General features: G+C 54.3%; 1 protein-coding gene across 1 annotated transcript in view; it reads left to right on the top strand.

Annotated features, from left to right (window-relative positions):
- Positions 1–8,882, top strand: part of faxdc2 (fatty acid hydroxylase domain containing 2) — a gene marked incomplete at its 5' end in the record, with an annotated part of 68,415 nt that extends 59,533 nt beyond the window's left edge. The window contains one exon of the mRNA XM_070869918.1: positions 8,502–8,882. Within this exon, the coding sequence (XP_070726019.1) occupies positions 8,502–8,655 (154 nt within the window). The remainder of the gene's footprint in view (positions 1–8,501) is intronic.
- Between the last annotated feature and the right edge of the window lie 5,306 nt (positions 8,883–14,188).

Here is a 14,188-nt window from a genome sequence, read left to right as displayed (position 1 = left end):
CGTCCCTCGGACTGTGGCCACAGTTAGATCGGACTGACCGTCCCTCGGACTGTGGCCACAGTTAGATCGGACTGACCGTCCCTCGGACTCAGGCCACAGTTAGATCGGACTGACCGTCCCTCGGACTGTGGCCACAGTTAGATCGGACTAACCGTCCCTCGGACTGTGGCCACAGTTAGATCGGACTGACCGTCCCTCGGACTGAGGCCACAGTTAGATCGGACTGACCGTCCCTCGGACTCAGGCCACAGTTAGATCGGACTGACCGTCTCTCGGACTGTGGCCACAGTTAGATCGGACTGACCGTCCCTCGGACTGTGGCCACAGATAGATCGGACTGACCGTCCCTCGGACTGTGGCCACAGTTCGATCGGACTGACCGTCCCTCGGACTGTGTCCACAGTTAGATCGGACTGACCGTCCCTCGGACTCAGGCCACAGTTAGATCGGACTGACCGTCCCTCGGACTGTGGCCACAGATAGATCGGACTGACCGTCCCTCGGACTGTGGCCACAGTTAGATCGGACTGACCGTCCCTCGGACTGTGTCCACAGTTAGATCGGACTGACCGTCCCTCGGACTCAGGCCACAGTTAGATCGGATTGACCGTACCTCGGACTCAGGCCACAGTTGGATCGGACTGACCGTCCCTCGGACTGTGGCCACAGTTAGATCGGACTGACCGTCCCTCGGACTCAGGCCACAGTTAGATCGGACTGACCGTCTCTCGGACTGTGGCCACAGTTAGATCGGACTGACCGTCCCTCGGACTGTGGCCACAGTTAGATCGGACTGACCGTCCCTCGGACTGTGGCCACAGTTAGATCGGACTGACCGTCCCTCGGACTGTGGCCACAGTTAGATCGGACTGACCGTCCCTCGGACTGTGGCCACAGTTAGATCGGACTGACCGTCCCTCAGACTCAGGCCACAGTTAGATCGGACTGACCGTCCCTCGGACTCAGGCCACAGTTAGATCAGACTAACCGTCCCTCGGACTATGGCCACAGTTCGATCGGACTGACCGTCCCTCGGACTGTGGCCACAGTTAGATCGGACTGACCGTCCCTCGGACTCAGGCCACAGTTAGATCGGACTGACCGTCCCTCGGACTCAGGCCACAGTTAGATCGGACTGACCGTCCCTCGGACTGTGGCCACAGTTAGATCGGACTGACCGTCCCTCGGACTGTGGCCACAGTTAGATCGGACTGACCGTCCCTCGGACTCAGGCCACAGTTAGATCGGACTGACCGTTCCTCGGACTCAGGCCACAGTTAGATCGGACTGACCGTCCCTCGGACTGTGGCCACAGTTAGATCGGACTGACCGTCCCTCGGACTCAGGCCACAGTTAGATCGGACTGACCGTCCCTCGGACTCAGGCCACAGTTAGATCGGACTGACCGTCCCTCGGACTGTGGCCACAGTTAGATCGGACTGACCGTCCCTCGGACTGTGGCCACAGTTAGATCGGACTGACCGTCCCTCGGACTGTGGCCACAGTTAGATCGGACTGACCGTCCCTCGGACTGTGGCCACAGTTAGATCGGACTAACCGTCCCTCGGACTCAGGCCACAGTTAGATCGGACTGACCGTCCCTCGGACTCAGGCCACAGTTAGATCGGACTGACCGTCCCTCGGACTGTGTCCAGTTAGATCGGACTAACCGTCCCTCGGACTGTTGCCACAGTTAGATCGGACTGACCGTCCCTCGGACTGTGGCCACAGTTAGATCGGACTGACCGTCCCTCGGACTGTGGCCACAGTTAGATCGGACTGACCGTCCCTCGGACTGTGGCCACAGTTAGATCGGACTGACCGTCCCTCGGACTGTGGCCACAGTTAGATCGGACTGACCGTCCCACGGACTGAGGCCACAGTTAGATCGGACTGACCGTCCCTCGGACTGTGGCCACAGTTAGATCGGACTGACCGTCCCTCGGACTGTGGCCACAGTTAGATCGGACTGACCGTCCCTCGGACTCAGGCCACAGTTAGATCGGACTGACCGTCTCTCGGACTGTGGCCACAGTTAGATCGGACTGACCGTCCCTCGGACTGTGGCCACAGATAGATCGGACTGACCGTCCCTCGGACTGTGGCCACAGTTCGATCGGACTGACCGTCCCTCGGACTGTGTCCACAGTTAGATCGGACTGACCGTCCCTCGGACTCAGGCCACAGTTAGATCGGACTGACCGTCCCTCGGACTGTGGCCACAGATAGATCGGACTGACCGTCCCTCGGACTGTGGCTACAGTTAGATCGGACTGACCGTCCCTCGGACTGTGTCCACAGTTAGATCGGACTGACCGTCCCTCGGACTCAGGCCACAGTTAGATCAGACTGACCGTCCCTCGGACTGTGTCCACAGTTAGATCGGACTGACCGTCCCTCGGACCGTGTCCACAGTTAGATCGGACTGACCGTCCCTCGGACTCAGGCCACAGTTAGATCGGACTGACCGTCCCTCGGACTGTGGCCACAGTTAGATCGGACTGACCGTCCCTCGGACTATGGCCACAGTTAGATCGGACTGACCGTCCCTCGGACTCTGGCCACAGTTAGATCAGACTGACCGTCCCTCGGACTATGGCCACAGTTAGATCGGACTGACCGTCCCTCGGACTGTGGCCACAGTTAGATCGGACTGACCGTCCCTCAGACTCAGGCCACAGTTAGATCGGACTGACCGTCCCTCGGACTCAGGCCACAGTTAGATCGGACTGACCGTCCCTCGGACTGTGGCCACAGTTAGATCAGACTGACCGTCCCTCGGACTGTGGCCACAGTTAGATCAGACTGACCGTCCCTCGGACTGTGTCCACAGTTAGATCGGACTGACCGTCCCTCGGACTCAGGCCACAGTTAGATCGGACTGACCGTCCCTCGGACTCAGGCCACAGTTAGATCGGACTGACCGTCCCTCGGACTGTGGCCACAGTTAGATCGGACTGACCGTCCCTCGGACCATGGCCACAGTTAGATCGGACTGACCGTCCCTCGGACTCAAGCCAGTTAGATCGGACTGACCGTCCCTCGGACTGTGGCCACAGTTAGATCAGACTGACCGTCCCTCGGACTGTGGCCACAGTTAGATCGGACTGACCGTCCCTCGGACTGTGGCCACAGTTAGATCGGACTGACCGTCCCTCGGACTGTGGCCACAGTTAGATCGGACTGACCGTCCCTCGGACTGTGGCCACAGTTAGATCGGACTGACCGTCCCTCGGACTGTGGCCACAGTTAGATCGGACTGACCGTCCCTCGGACTATGGCCACAGATCGGACTGACCGTCCCTCGGACTGTGGCCACAGTTAGATCGGACTGACCGTCCCTCGGACTCAGGCCACAGTTAGATCGGACTGACCGTCCCTCGGACTCAGGCCACAGTTAGATCGGACTGACCGTCCCTCGGACTGTGGCCACAGTTAGATCGGACTGACCGTCCCTCGGACTGTGGCCACAGTTAGATCGGACTGACCGTCCCTCGGACTGAGGCCACAGTTAGATCGGACTGACCGTCCCTCGGACTGTGGCCACAGTTCGATCGGACTGACCGTCCCTCGGACTCAGGCCACAGTTAGATCGGACTGACCGTCCCTCGGACTGTGGCCACAGTTCGATCGGACTGACCGTCCCTCGGACTGTGGCCACAGTTAGATCGGACTGACCGTCCCTCGGACTGTGGCCACAGTTAGATCGGACTGACCGTCCCTCGGACTGTGGCCACAGTTAGATCGGACTGACCGTCCCTCGGACTGTGGCCACAGTTAGATCGGACTGACCGTCCCTCGGACTGTGGCCACAGTTAGATCGGACTGACCGTCCCTCGGACTGTGGCCACAGTTAGATCGGACTGACCGTCCCTCGGACTCAGGCCACAGTTAGATCAGACTGACCGTCCCTCGGACTATGGCCACAGTTAGATCGGACTGACCGTCCCTCGGACTCTGGCCACAGTTAAATCGGACTGACCGTCCCTCGGACTATGGCCACAGTTAGATCGGACTGACCGTCCCTCGGACTATGGCCACAGTTAGATCGGACTGACCGTCCCTCGGACTATGGCCACAGTTAGATCGGACTGACCGTCCCTCGGACTATGGCCACAGTTAGATAGGACTGACCGTCCCTCGGACTCTGGCCACAGTTAGATCAGACTGACCTTCCCTCGGACTCAGGCCACAGTTAGATCAGACTGACCGTCCCTCGGACTATGGCCAGAGTTAGATCGGACTGACCGTCCCTCGGACTCTGGCCACAGTTAGATCAGACTGACCTTCCCTCGGACTGTGGCCACAGTTAGATCGGACTGACCGTCCCTCGGACTGTGGCCACAGTTAGATCGGACTGACCGCCCTTCAGACTCAGGCCACAGTTAGATCGGACTGACCGTCTCTCGGACTCAGGCCACAGTTAGATCGGACTGACCGTCCCTCGGACTGTGGCCACAGTTAGATCGGACTGACCGTCCCTCGGACTATGGCCACAGTTAGATCGGACTGACCGTCCCTCGGACTCAGGCCACAGTTAGATCGGACTGACCGTCCCTCGGACTCATGCCACAGTTAGATCGGACTGACCGTCCCTCGGACTGTGGCCACAGTGAGACCGGACTGACCGTCCCTCAGACTGTGTCCACAGTTAGATCGGACTGACCGTCCCTCGGACTCAGGCCACAGCTAGATCGGACTGACCGTCCCTCGGACTGTGTCCACAGTTAGATCGGACTGACCGTCCCTCGGACTGTGGCCACAGTTAGATCGGACTGACCGTCCCTCGGACTGTGGCCACAGTTAGATCGGACTGACCGTCCCTCGGACTGTGGCCACAGTTAGATCGGACTGACCGTCCCTCAGACTGTGGCCACAGTTAGATCGGACTGACCGTCCCTCGGACTGTGGCCACAGTTAGATCGGACTGACCGTCCCTCGGACTGTGGCCACAGTTAGATCGGACTGACCGTCCCTCGGACTGTGGCCACAGTTAGATCGGACTGACCGTCCCTCGGACTCAGACCACAGTTAGATCGGACTGACCGTCCCTCGGACTCAGACCACAGTTAGATCGGACTGACCGTCCCTCGGACTCAGACCACAGTTAGATCGGACTGACCGTCCCTCAGACTGTGGCCACAGTTAGATCGGACTGACCGTCCCTCGGACTGTGGCCACAGTTAGATCGGGCTGACCGTCCCTCGGACTCAGGCCACAGTTAGATCGGACTGACCGTCCCTCGGACTGTGGCCACAGTTAGATCGAACTGACCGTCCCTCGGACTGTGGCCACAGTTAGATCGGACTGACCGTCCCTCGGACTGTGGCCACAGTTAGATCGGACTGACCGTCCCTCGGACTGTGGCCACAGTTAGATCGGACTGACCGTCCCTCGGACTGTGGCCACAGTTAGATCGGACTGACCGTCCCTCGGACTGTGGCCACAGTTAGATCGGACTGACCGTCCCTCGGACTGTGGCCACAGTTAGATCGGACTGACCGTCCCTCGGACTGTGGCCACAGTTAGATCGGACTGACCGTCCCTCGGACTGTGGCCACAGTTAGATCGGACTGACCCTCCCTTGGACTCAGGCCACAGTTGGATCAGACTGACCGTCCCTCGGACTGTGGCCACAGTTAGATCGGACTGACCCTCCCTTGGACTCGGGCCACAGTTAGATCGGACTGACAGGCAGACGGTGTGTTGTTGGCTGCTCCTCGGGCTGAGATCAGTTGCCCTCTGGTTAAGCCTTGGCCGTGTTGCTTGGTGAATCAGGGATCAGTGAGTCGTCTATGGCGGATGGGTCCGTGATGGTTTGCAAGGCCTCTGCCGTTTGGGTCACTCCTGATTTACAAACCATCGGCTGGGAGAGGTGAAGGGAAGTCGATATTGCCGCTGTTCCCTCCCCCCCGTCCCTTGCCTCACTCCATGGCACCATTCAATGCGTTTGGCTCTGTGATTCCTGAGACCCAGCTCTGACTCACTGAGCAAGATACACCGTTAAAATCCCACCCCCATCGACACAACTACATCATTAGGTCAGTGTGCATGGGACCCGTATCCCAGTGAGAGTCAGTGTGTGTGGGACACTACCCCAGTGAGAGTCAGTGTGTGTGGGACTGTACCCCAGTGAGAGTCAGTGTGTGGGGGACCGTACCCCAGTGAGAGTCAGTGTGTGTGGGACTGTACCCCAGTGAGAGTCAGTGTGTGTGGGACTGTACCCCAGTGAGAGTCAGTGTGTGTGGGACCCGTATCCCAGTGAGAGTTGGTGTGTGTGGGACTCGTATCCCAGTGAGAGTCAGTGTGTATGGGACTGTACCCCAGTGAGAGTCAGTGTGTGTGGGACCCGTACCCCAGTGAGAGTCAGTGTGTGTGGGACTGTACCCCAGTGAGAGTCAGTGTGTGTGGGACTGTACCCCAGTGAGAGTCAGTGTGTGTGGGACCCGTATCCCAGTGAGAGTTGGTGTGTGTGGGACTCGTATCCCAGTGAGAGTCAGTGTGTATGGGACTGTACCCCAGTGAGAGTCAGTGTGTGTGGGGGACCCGTACCCCAGTGAGAGTCAGTGTGTGTGGGACCCGTACCCCAGTGAGAGTCAGTGTGTGTGGGACCTGTACCCCAGTGAGAGTCAGTGTGTGTGGGACTGTACCCCAGTGAGAGTCAGTGTGTGTGGGACCTGTACCCCAGTGAGAGTCAGTGTGTGTGGGACCGTACCCCAGTGAGAGTCAGTGTGTGTGGGACTGTACCCCAGTGAGAGTCAGTGTGTGTGGGACTGTACCCCAGTGAGAGTCAGTATGTGTGGGACTGTACCCCAGTGAGAGTCAGTGTGTGTGGGACTGTACCCCAGTGAGAGTCAGTGTGTGTGGGACCTGTACCCCAGTGAGAGTCAGTGTGTGTGGGACTGTACCCCAGTGAGAGTCAGTGTGTGTGGGACTGTACCCCAGTGAGAGTCAGTGTGTGTGTGGAGGAACTTAAAGCAATTAATTGAAGAAAAACTATTGTAGAAATGAACGGAACTAAAGGCCACACATCCCCTGGACCTGACGGCTTACATCCTCGGCTTTTAAAAGAGGTGGCTGGAGCGATAGTGATTGGTTGTGATCTTCCAAAGTTCCCGATGTTCTCGAACGGTTCCAGCGGTTTGGAAGGCAGCAAATGTAACCCCGCTATTCAAGAAAGGAGGGAGAGAGAAAACCGGGAACTATCGGCCAGTTAGCCTGACATCAGTCGTCGGGAAAATACTGGAATCCATTGTTAAGGAAGTGGTACCAGGATACTTATGTTATGATTTTCTAAGATAGAGTCAACACAGTTTTATGAAAGGATATTTGTGTTAACAATTGAGTTTTTTTCAAAAAGAGGGAAACCAGTGGATATGGTGCATTAGGATTTTCAAAAGGCATTCAATAAGGTGCTACCAAAGATAAGGGCTCATGGGGTTGGGGGTAACATATTAGCTCGGATTGAGGATTGATTATCAGATAGAAAACAGAGAGTAGGAATAAACGGTCAATTTCAGGTTGGCAGGCTGTAACCAGTGGGGTGCCGCAGGGATCAGTGCTGGGGCCTCAGCTATTCACAATCTATTAATGACCTTGATGAAGGGACTGAGTGTAATATATCCAAGTCTGCTGATGATACAAAGCTCGGTGGGACAGTAAGCTGTGAGGAGGATGCAACGAGATATAGATCGACTGAGTGAATGGGCAGTGAGGTGGCAGTCGGAGTATAATGTGGGGAAATGTCAGGTTATTCACTTTGGTGGGAAGAATAGAAAAACAATATTTTTCAAAAGGCTAGTAAATGTTGAGAGATATTTGAGGGTCCTTGTACACACATCACAGAATGTTAGGCTTTACTGCAAGGGGGTTGGAGTATGAGTAAAGAGTTCTTACTGCAATTATATCGGGCCCTGGTGAGACCACACCTGGAGTATTGTGTACAGTGTCGGTCTCCTTACCTAAGGAAGGATATACTTGCCATAGAGGGAGTACAGCGAAGGTTCACCAGACTGATTCCTGGGATGGGGGCGATTGTCCTATGAGGAGAGATTGAGCAGACTGGGCCGATATTCTCGAGTTTAGAAGAATGAGAGGTGATCCATTGAAACATACAACATTCTTACAGGGATTGACAGTGTAGATGCAGGGAGGGTGTTTCCCCCGGGCTGGGGAGTCTAGAACCAGGGGTCACAGTCTCAGGATAAGGGGTCGGCCATTTAGGACTGAGATGAGGAATTTCTTCACTCAGAGGGTGGTGAATCTTTGGAATTCTCTGCCCCAGAGGGCTGTGGAGGCTCAGTCGCTGAGTATATTTGAGATCGATAGATTTTTGGACTCTGGGGGAACCAAGGGATATGGCGATAGTGCACTTGAAGTCCATGATCTCGTTGAGTGGCGGAGCAGGCTCGAGGGGCTGGATGGAATAATTAAATAGATTAGGCGGGTTGATAGGTGTTTTTAGTTGACTGTTGCTGCATTAACAGTGCCTGTGTTTGCAGGTTTAACCAGTGTTACGGAGTGCTGGGAGTCCTGGATCGTCTCCATCAGACTGACACCATGTTCCGCGAGACCAAAGCCTACGAACGCCACACTCTCCTGCTCAGCCTCACCCCGCTGTCCCACTCCATTCCCGATTGCCCCAAGCGCAAGTGACAGCCCTAGACTGCCCTGGGGAGTGTCAGCCTTGACATTCCGTAACCCTTCCCTCAGTGCTCTGTAACACACTGATTCCCATGGGTTTGTGAAGTTAGCTGTGCGGGAAATCCTGGGACTCCGAGAGCTAACCAGTGCTTTACACTTAACCCCGGTCTGTCCTGCAAACGTTTTTATTCCAGCAGCAGCTCCGAACTCCAGCTGATGAATAAATTTTCTGTGGCAAACCGTGGTGTTGGCTTCTGATTTCTCGTCGGTGATGTGTCGGTGATGTGTCGGTGAAACATTAACCCAGTCAGTGCCTTCGCGAATCGTGTCCACTCCTAACTTTCCTCGTCACTGTCAGCCACGGGTCCATTACTGGGGTTATGTTTACTCAATGTTCCCCAACAGACCACATCCCATCCCCTTCCCCCCCACAGCCCAGGCTCCGCTCTCTCAGGCTGCTGGGATGGTGCTGAGCTGATTCCAGCTTTTGCTGGGTCCTGATGTGGGATTTTCTCAGTTACAATCTGTTCCCATCCTGCTCCCTTGCTGATCCCCAAGCCCTCTGCCTCCACTCCTCCTTCACGCATTAGACCAGATCCCCTGGTGTAGCCCGGCTCCCTCCCGGCACTGCTCCCACCTTTCACCCTCCCCGGGCTCCCTCCCTCACTCCCTGCTGATCGATTACCGAACACACACAGATCAGTGCTCCCCTCCATTCCTGAATCAGCCCCACAAATTTCCACTTCACCGATCATCCAGTCCGCCTGTAAAATTCTGATTGTTGGCTCAGAGTTGGGGAACTTAACCAGCAATTTAGAGTAAAGTTTTACGCCTGGTTCAAATCGGTGCCTGTTCGCACAGCACAAGGGGAGGGGGGATATGGAGCAGTTTGAAATATTCACCCGTCAACACAACTCGCGCAAGAGCGAGAGATTGGCTTATATATTAATTTACCAGGTTGAGTGACAGACTAAAAATGGACTCCAGAGATTCCAGTTTCCTGATTGCAGCTTTGGCCCCATGTGATCCCAGGTCTGCTCTCACACAGGGTGCACCCCAGGGAGAGAAACACACACACACAGGGTGCACCCCAGGGAGAGAAACACACACACACAGGGTGCACCCCAGGGAGAGAAACACACACACACAGGGTGCACCCCAGGGAGAGAAACGCACACACACAGGGTGCACCCCAGGGAGAGAAACACACACACACAGGGTGCACCCCAGGGAGAGAAACTCACACACACAGGGTGCACCCCAGGGAGAGAAACACACACAGGGTGCACCCCAGGGAGAGAAACACACACACACAGGGTGCACCCCAGGGAGAGAAACACACACACACACAGGGTGCACCCCAGGGAGAGAAACACACACACACAGGGTGCACCCCAGGGAGAGAAACACACACACACAGGGTGCACCCCAGGGAGAGAAACACACACACACAGGGTGCACCCCAGGGAGAGAAACACACACACACAGGGTGCACCCCAGGGAGAGAAACACACACACACACAGGGTGCACCCCAGGGAGAGAAACACACACACAGGGTGCACCCCGGGGAGAGAGACACATACACACACACACACAGGGTGCACCCGGGAGAGAGACACACAGACAGGGTGCACCCTGGGGAGAGAGAGACACACAGGGTGCACCCCGGGGAGAGAGACATACACAGGGTGCACCCCCGGGACAGAGACACACACAGGGTGCACCCTCGGGAGAGAGAGACACACAGACAGGGTGCACCCCGGGGAGAGAGACACAGACAGGGTGCACCCCGGGGAGAGAGAGAGAGACACACACATAGGGTGCACCCCGGGGATCCGTGGGTTGCTACACAGCAAATACTCCGCAGCAAAACAACACAAATCTTCGAAGGAGACCTCGCACCAGGTCAGTGCGGAGTCCTTAGCTACGCGCAATGACAGGGCCAGTATCATCTCCTGTGCTGTTTCCCAACAGGAAATCTTTCTCATGCCTATTTAACCGAAATTCCCATGCTCATTAGGTCAATTAACCTATTTTTACCTTCTCTTGTGCCTCCTTTACATTTGGCCCATCCGGGACACTGCCCCTCCCACACACACGACGACAGTCCTACTCTCCCAGGTTTGACTGAACCCTTCCTCCCCCACCCCTGTGCCTAGTCCAATCCCGCTCTTCTCCCACTGACCTTCTCGAATGCGATCTCTGGCCCGGTCAGGAACAGGTCCAGCTCACTCTCGAAGGCTGAGCGTTGGCAACACATTCCAGAGACTCTGGGGAAAGACCTGCCCACCATCCAGGAAATCTCAGAGACTGGCAACTGAGTGCATCGCCATCTATGATCAGGGTGGGGGAACAAGATGCCAGGATCAGAGGAACAGAAAGCTTGGGAATGGGAGGGCGGGGGGGAAATGGGTAGTCATCATTGTAGATAGTCCCTCGGAATCGAGGAAGACTTGCTTCCACTCTAAAAGTGAGTTCTCAGGTGGCTGAACAGTCAAATACGAGAGCCACAGTCTGTCACAGGTGGGACAGACAGTGGTTGAGGGAAGGGGAGGGTGGGACTGGTTTGCCGCACGTTCCTTCCGCTGCCTGCGTTTGGTTTCTGCGTGCTCTCGGCAATGAGACTTGAGGTGCTCAGCGTCCTCCCGGATGCTCTTCCTCCTCTTAGGGCGGTCTTTGGCCAGTGACTCCCAGGTGTCGGTGGGGATGTTGCATTTTATCAGGGAGGCTTTGAGAGTGTCCTTGTAACGTTTCCTCTGCCCACCTGGGGCTCGCTTGCCGTGTAGGAGTTCCGAGTAGAGCACTTGCTTTGGGAGTCTCGTGTCAGGCATGCGGACAATGTGGCCCTGCCCAGCGGAGCTGGTCGAGTGTGGTCAGTGCTTCGGTGCTGAGAATGTTGGCCTGGGCGAGAACACTGATGTTGGTGCCTCTGTCCTCCCAGAGGATTTGCAGGATATTGTGGAGGCAGTGGTGGTGGTATTTCTGTAGTGATTTGAGGTGTCTACTGTATATGGTCCACGTCTCTGAGCCATACAGGAGGGTGGGTATTACTACAGCCCTGTAGACCGTAAGCTTGGTGCCAGATTTGAGGGCCTGATTTTCAAACACTCTTATTCAAGCGACCGAAGGCTGTGCTGGCGCACTGGAAGTGGCTTTCGTCGTCAATGTCTGCCCTTGCTGATAGTAAGTTTCCGAGGTATGGAAAGATTCTTCAGAATTATACTAGGGAATATAAAAGAAAGGCTGTGTTTCATCACCCACATAATCTGGCCAGTGAAATTCTGCCCTCTTCAGTTTGCCTGTCCTACATTACAGTTGAAGGTTTTGAACATATATTGCGCAAGAAAGCTTCAAACGTGAAAAGAAACACAAAGTATGCATAATTTTAAATAAAACAAACTATTACAGCCCGATTATGCATTGAGACGTCTCGTATACAAGGATCAAATTTGTACTGTAGCATTATATCCACAGTCTCGGCCTCCTTCCCAGTACAGTTCATAGAAAATAGGTGCAGGAGTAGGCCATTCGGCCCTTCTAGCCTGCACCGCCATTCAATGAGTTCATGGCTGAACATGCAACTTCAGTACCCCATTCCTGCTTTCTCGCCATACCCCTTGATCCCCCGAGTAGTAAGGACTACATCTAACTCCTTTTTGAATATATTTAGTGAATTGGCCTCAACAACTTTCTGTGGTAGAGAATTCCACAGGTTCACCACTCTCTGGGTGAAGAAGTTTCTCCTCATCTCGGTCCTAAATGGCTTACCCCTTATCCTTAGATTGTGTCCCCTGGTTCTGGACTTCCCCAACATTGGGAACATTCTTCCTGCATCTAACCTGTCTAAACCCGTCAGAATTTTAAACGTTTCTATGAGGTCCCCTCTCATTCTCCTGAACTCCAGTGAATACAAGCCCAGTTGATCCAGTCTTTCTTCATATATCAGTCCCGCCATCCCGGGAATCAGTCTGGTGAACCTTCGCTGCACTCCCTCAATAGCAAGAATGTCCTTCCTCAGGTTAGGAGACCAAAACTGTACACAATACTCCAGGTGTGGCCTCACCAAGGCCCTGTACAATTGTAGCAACACCTCCCTGCCCCTGTACTCAAATCCCCTCGCTAGGAAGGCCAACATGCCATTTGCTTTCTTAACCGCCTGCTGTACCTGCATGCCAACCTTCAATGACTGATGTACCATGACACCCAGGTCTCGTTGCACCTCCCCTTTTCCTAATCTGTCACCATTCAGATAATAGTCTGTCTCTCTGTTTTTACCACCAAAGTGGATAACCTCACATTTATCCACATTATACTTCATCTGCCATGCATTTGCCCACTCACCTAACCTATCCAAGTCGCTCTGCAGCCTCATAGCATCCTCCTCGCAGCTCACACTGGCACCCAACTTAGTGTCATCCGCAAATTTGGAGATACATTTAATCCCCTCGTCCAAATCATAATGTATAGTGTAAACAGCTGGGGCCCCAACACAGAACCTTGCGGTACCCCACTAGTCACTGCCTGCCATTCTGAAAAGTACCCATTTACTCCTACTCTTTGCTTCCTGTCTGACAACCAGTTCTCAATCCATGTCAGCACACTACCCCCAATCCCATGTGCTTTAACTTTGCACATTAATCTCTTGTGTGGGACCTTGTCGAAAGCCTTCTGAAAGTCCAAACATACCACATCAACTGGTTCTCCCTTGTCCACTTTACTGGAAACATCCTCAAAAAATTCCAGAAGATTTGTCAAGCATGATTTCCCTTTCACAAATCCATGCTGACTTGGACCTATCATGTCACCTCTTTCCAAATGCGCTATGACATCCTTAATAATTGATTCCATCATTTTACCCACTACTGAGGTCAGGCTGACCGGTCTATAATTCCCTGTTTTCTCTCTCCCTCCTTTTTTAAAAAGTGGGGTTACATTGGCTACCCTGCACTCGATAGGAACTGATCCAGAGTCAATGGAATGTTGGAAAATGACTGTCAATGCATCCGCTATTTCCAAGGCCACCTCCTTAAGTACTCTGGGATGCAGTCCATCAGGCCCTGGGGATTTATCGGCCTTCAATCCCATCAATTTCCCCAACACAATTTCCCGACTAATAAGGATTTCCCTCAGTTCCTCCTCCTTACTAGACCCTCCGACCCCTTTTACATCCGGAAGGTTGTTTGTGTCCTCCTCAGTGAATACCGAACTAAAGTACTTGTTCAACTGCCATTTCTTTGTTCCCCGTTATGACTTCCCCTGATTCTGACTGCAGGGGACCTACGTTTGTCTTTACTAACCTTTTTCTCTTTACATATCTATAGAAACTTTTTCAATCCGTCTTAATGTTCCCTGCAAGCTTCTTCTCGTACTCCATTTTCCCTGCCCTAATCAAACCCTTTGTCCTCCTCTGCTGAGTTCTAAATTTCTCCCAGTCCCCGGGTTCGCTGCTATTTCTGGCCAATTTGTATGCCACTTCCTCGGCTTTAATACTATCCCTGATTTCCCTAGATAGCCACGGTTGAGCCACCTTCCCTTTTTTATTTT

This window comes from Pristiophorus japonicus, unplaced genomic scaffold (genome assembly GCF_044704955.1).
Source record: "Pristiophorus japonicus isolate sPriJap1 unplaced genomic scaffold, sPriJap1.hap1 HAP1_SCAFFOLD_1016, whole genome shotgun sequence".
In the NCBI taxonomy this organism is placed as follows: domain Eukaryota; kingdom Metazoa; phylum Chordata; class Chondrichthyes; family Pristiophoridae; genus Pristiophorus; species Pristiophorus japonicus.
Note: the sequence above shows the minus strand (reverse complement) of the source record. Positions and strands in the feature narration are given on the sequence as shown.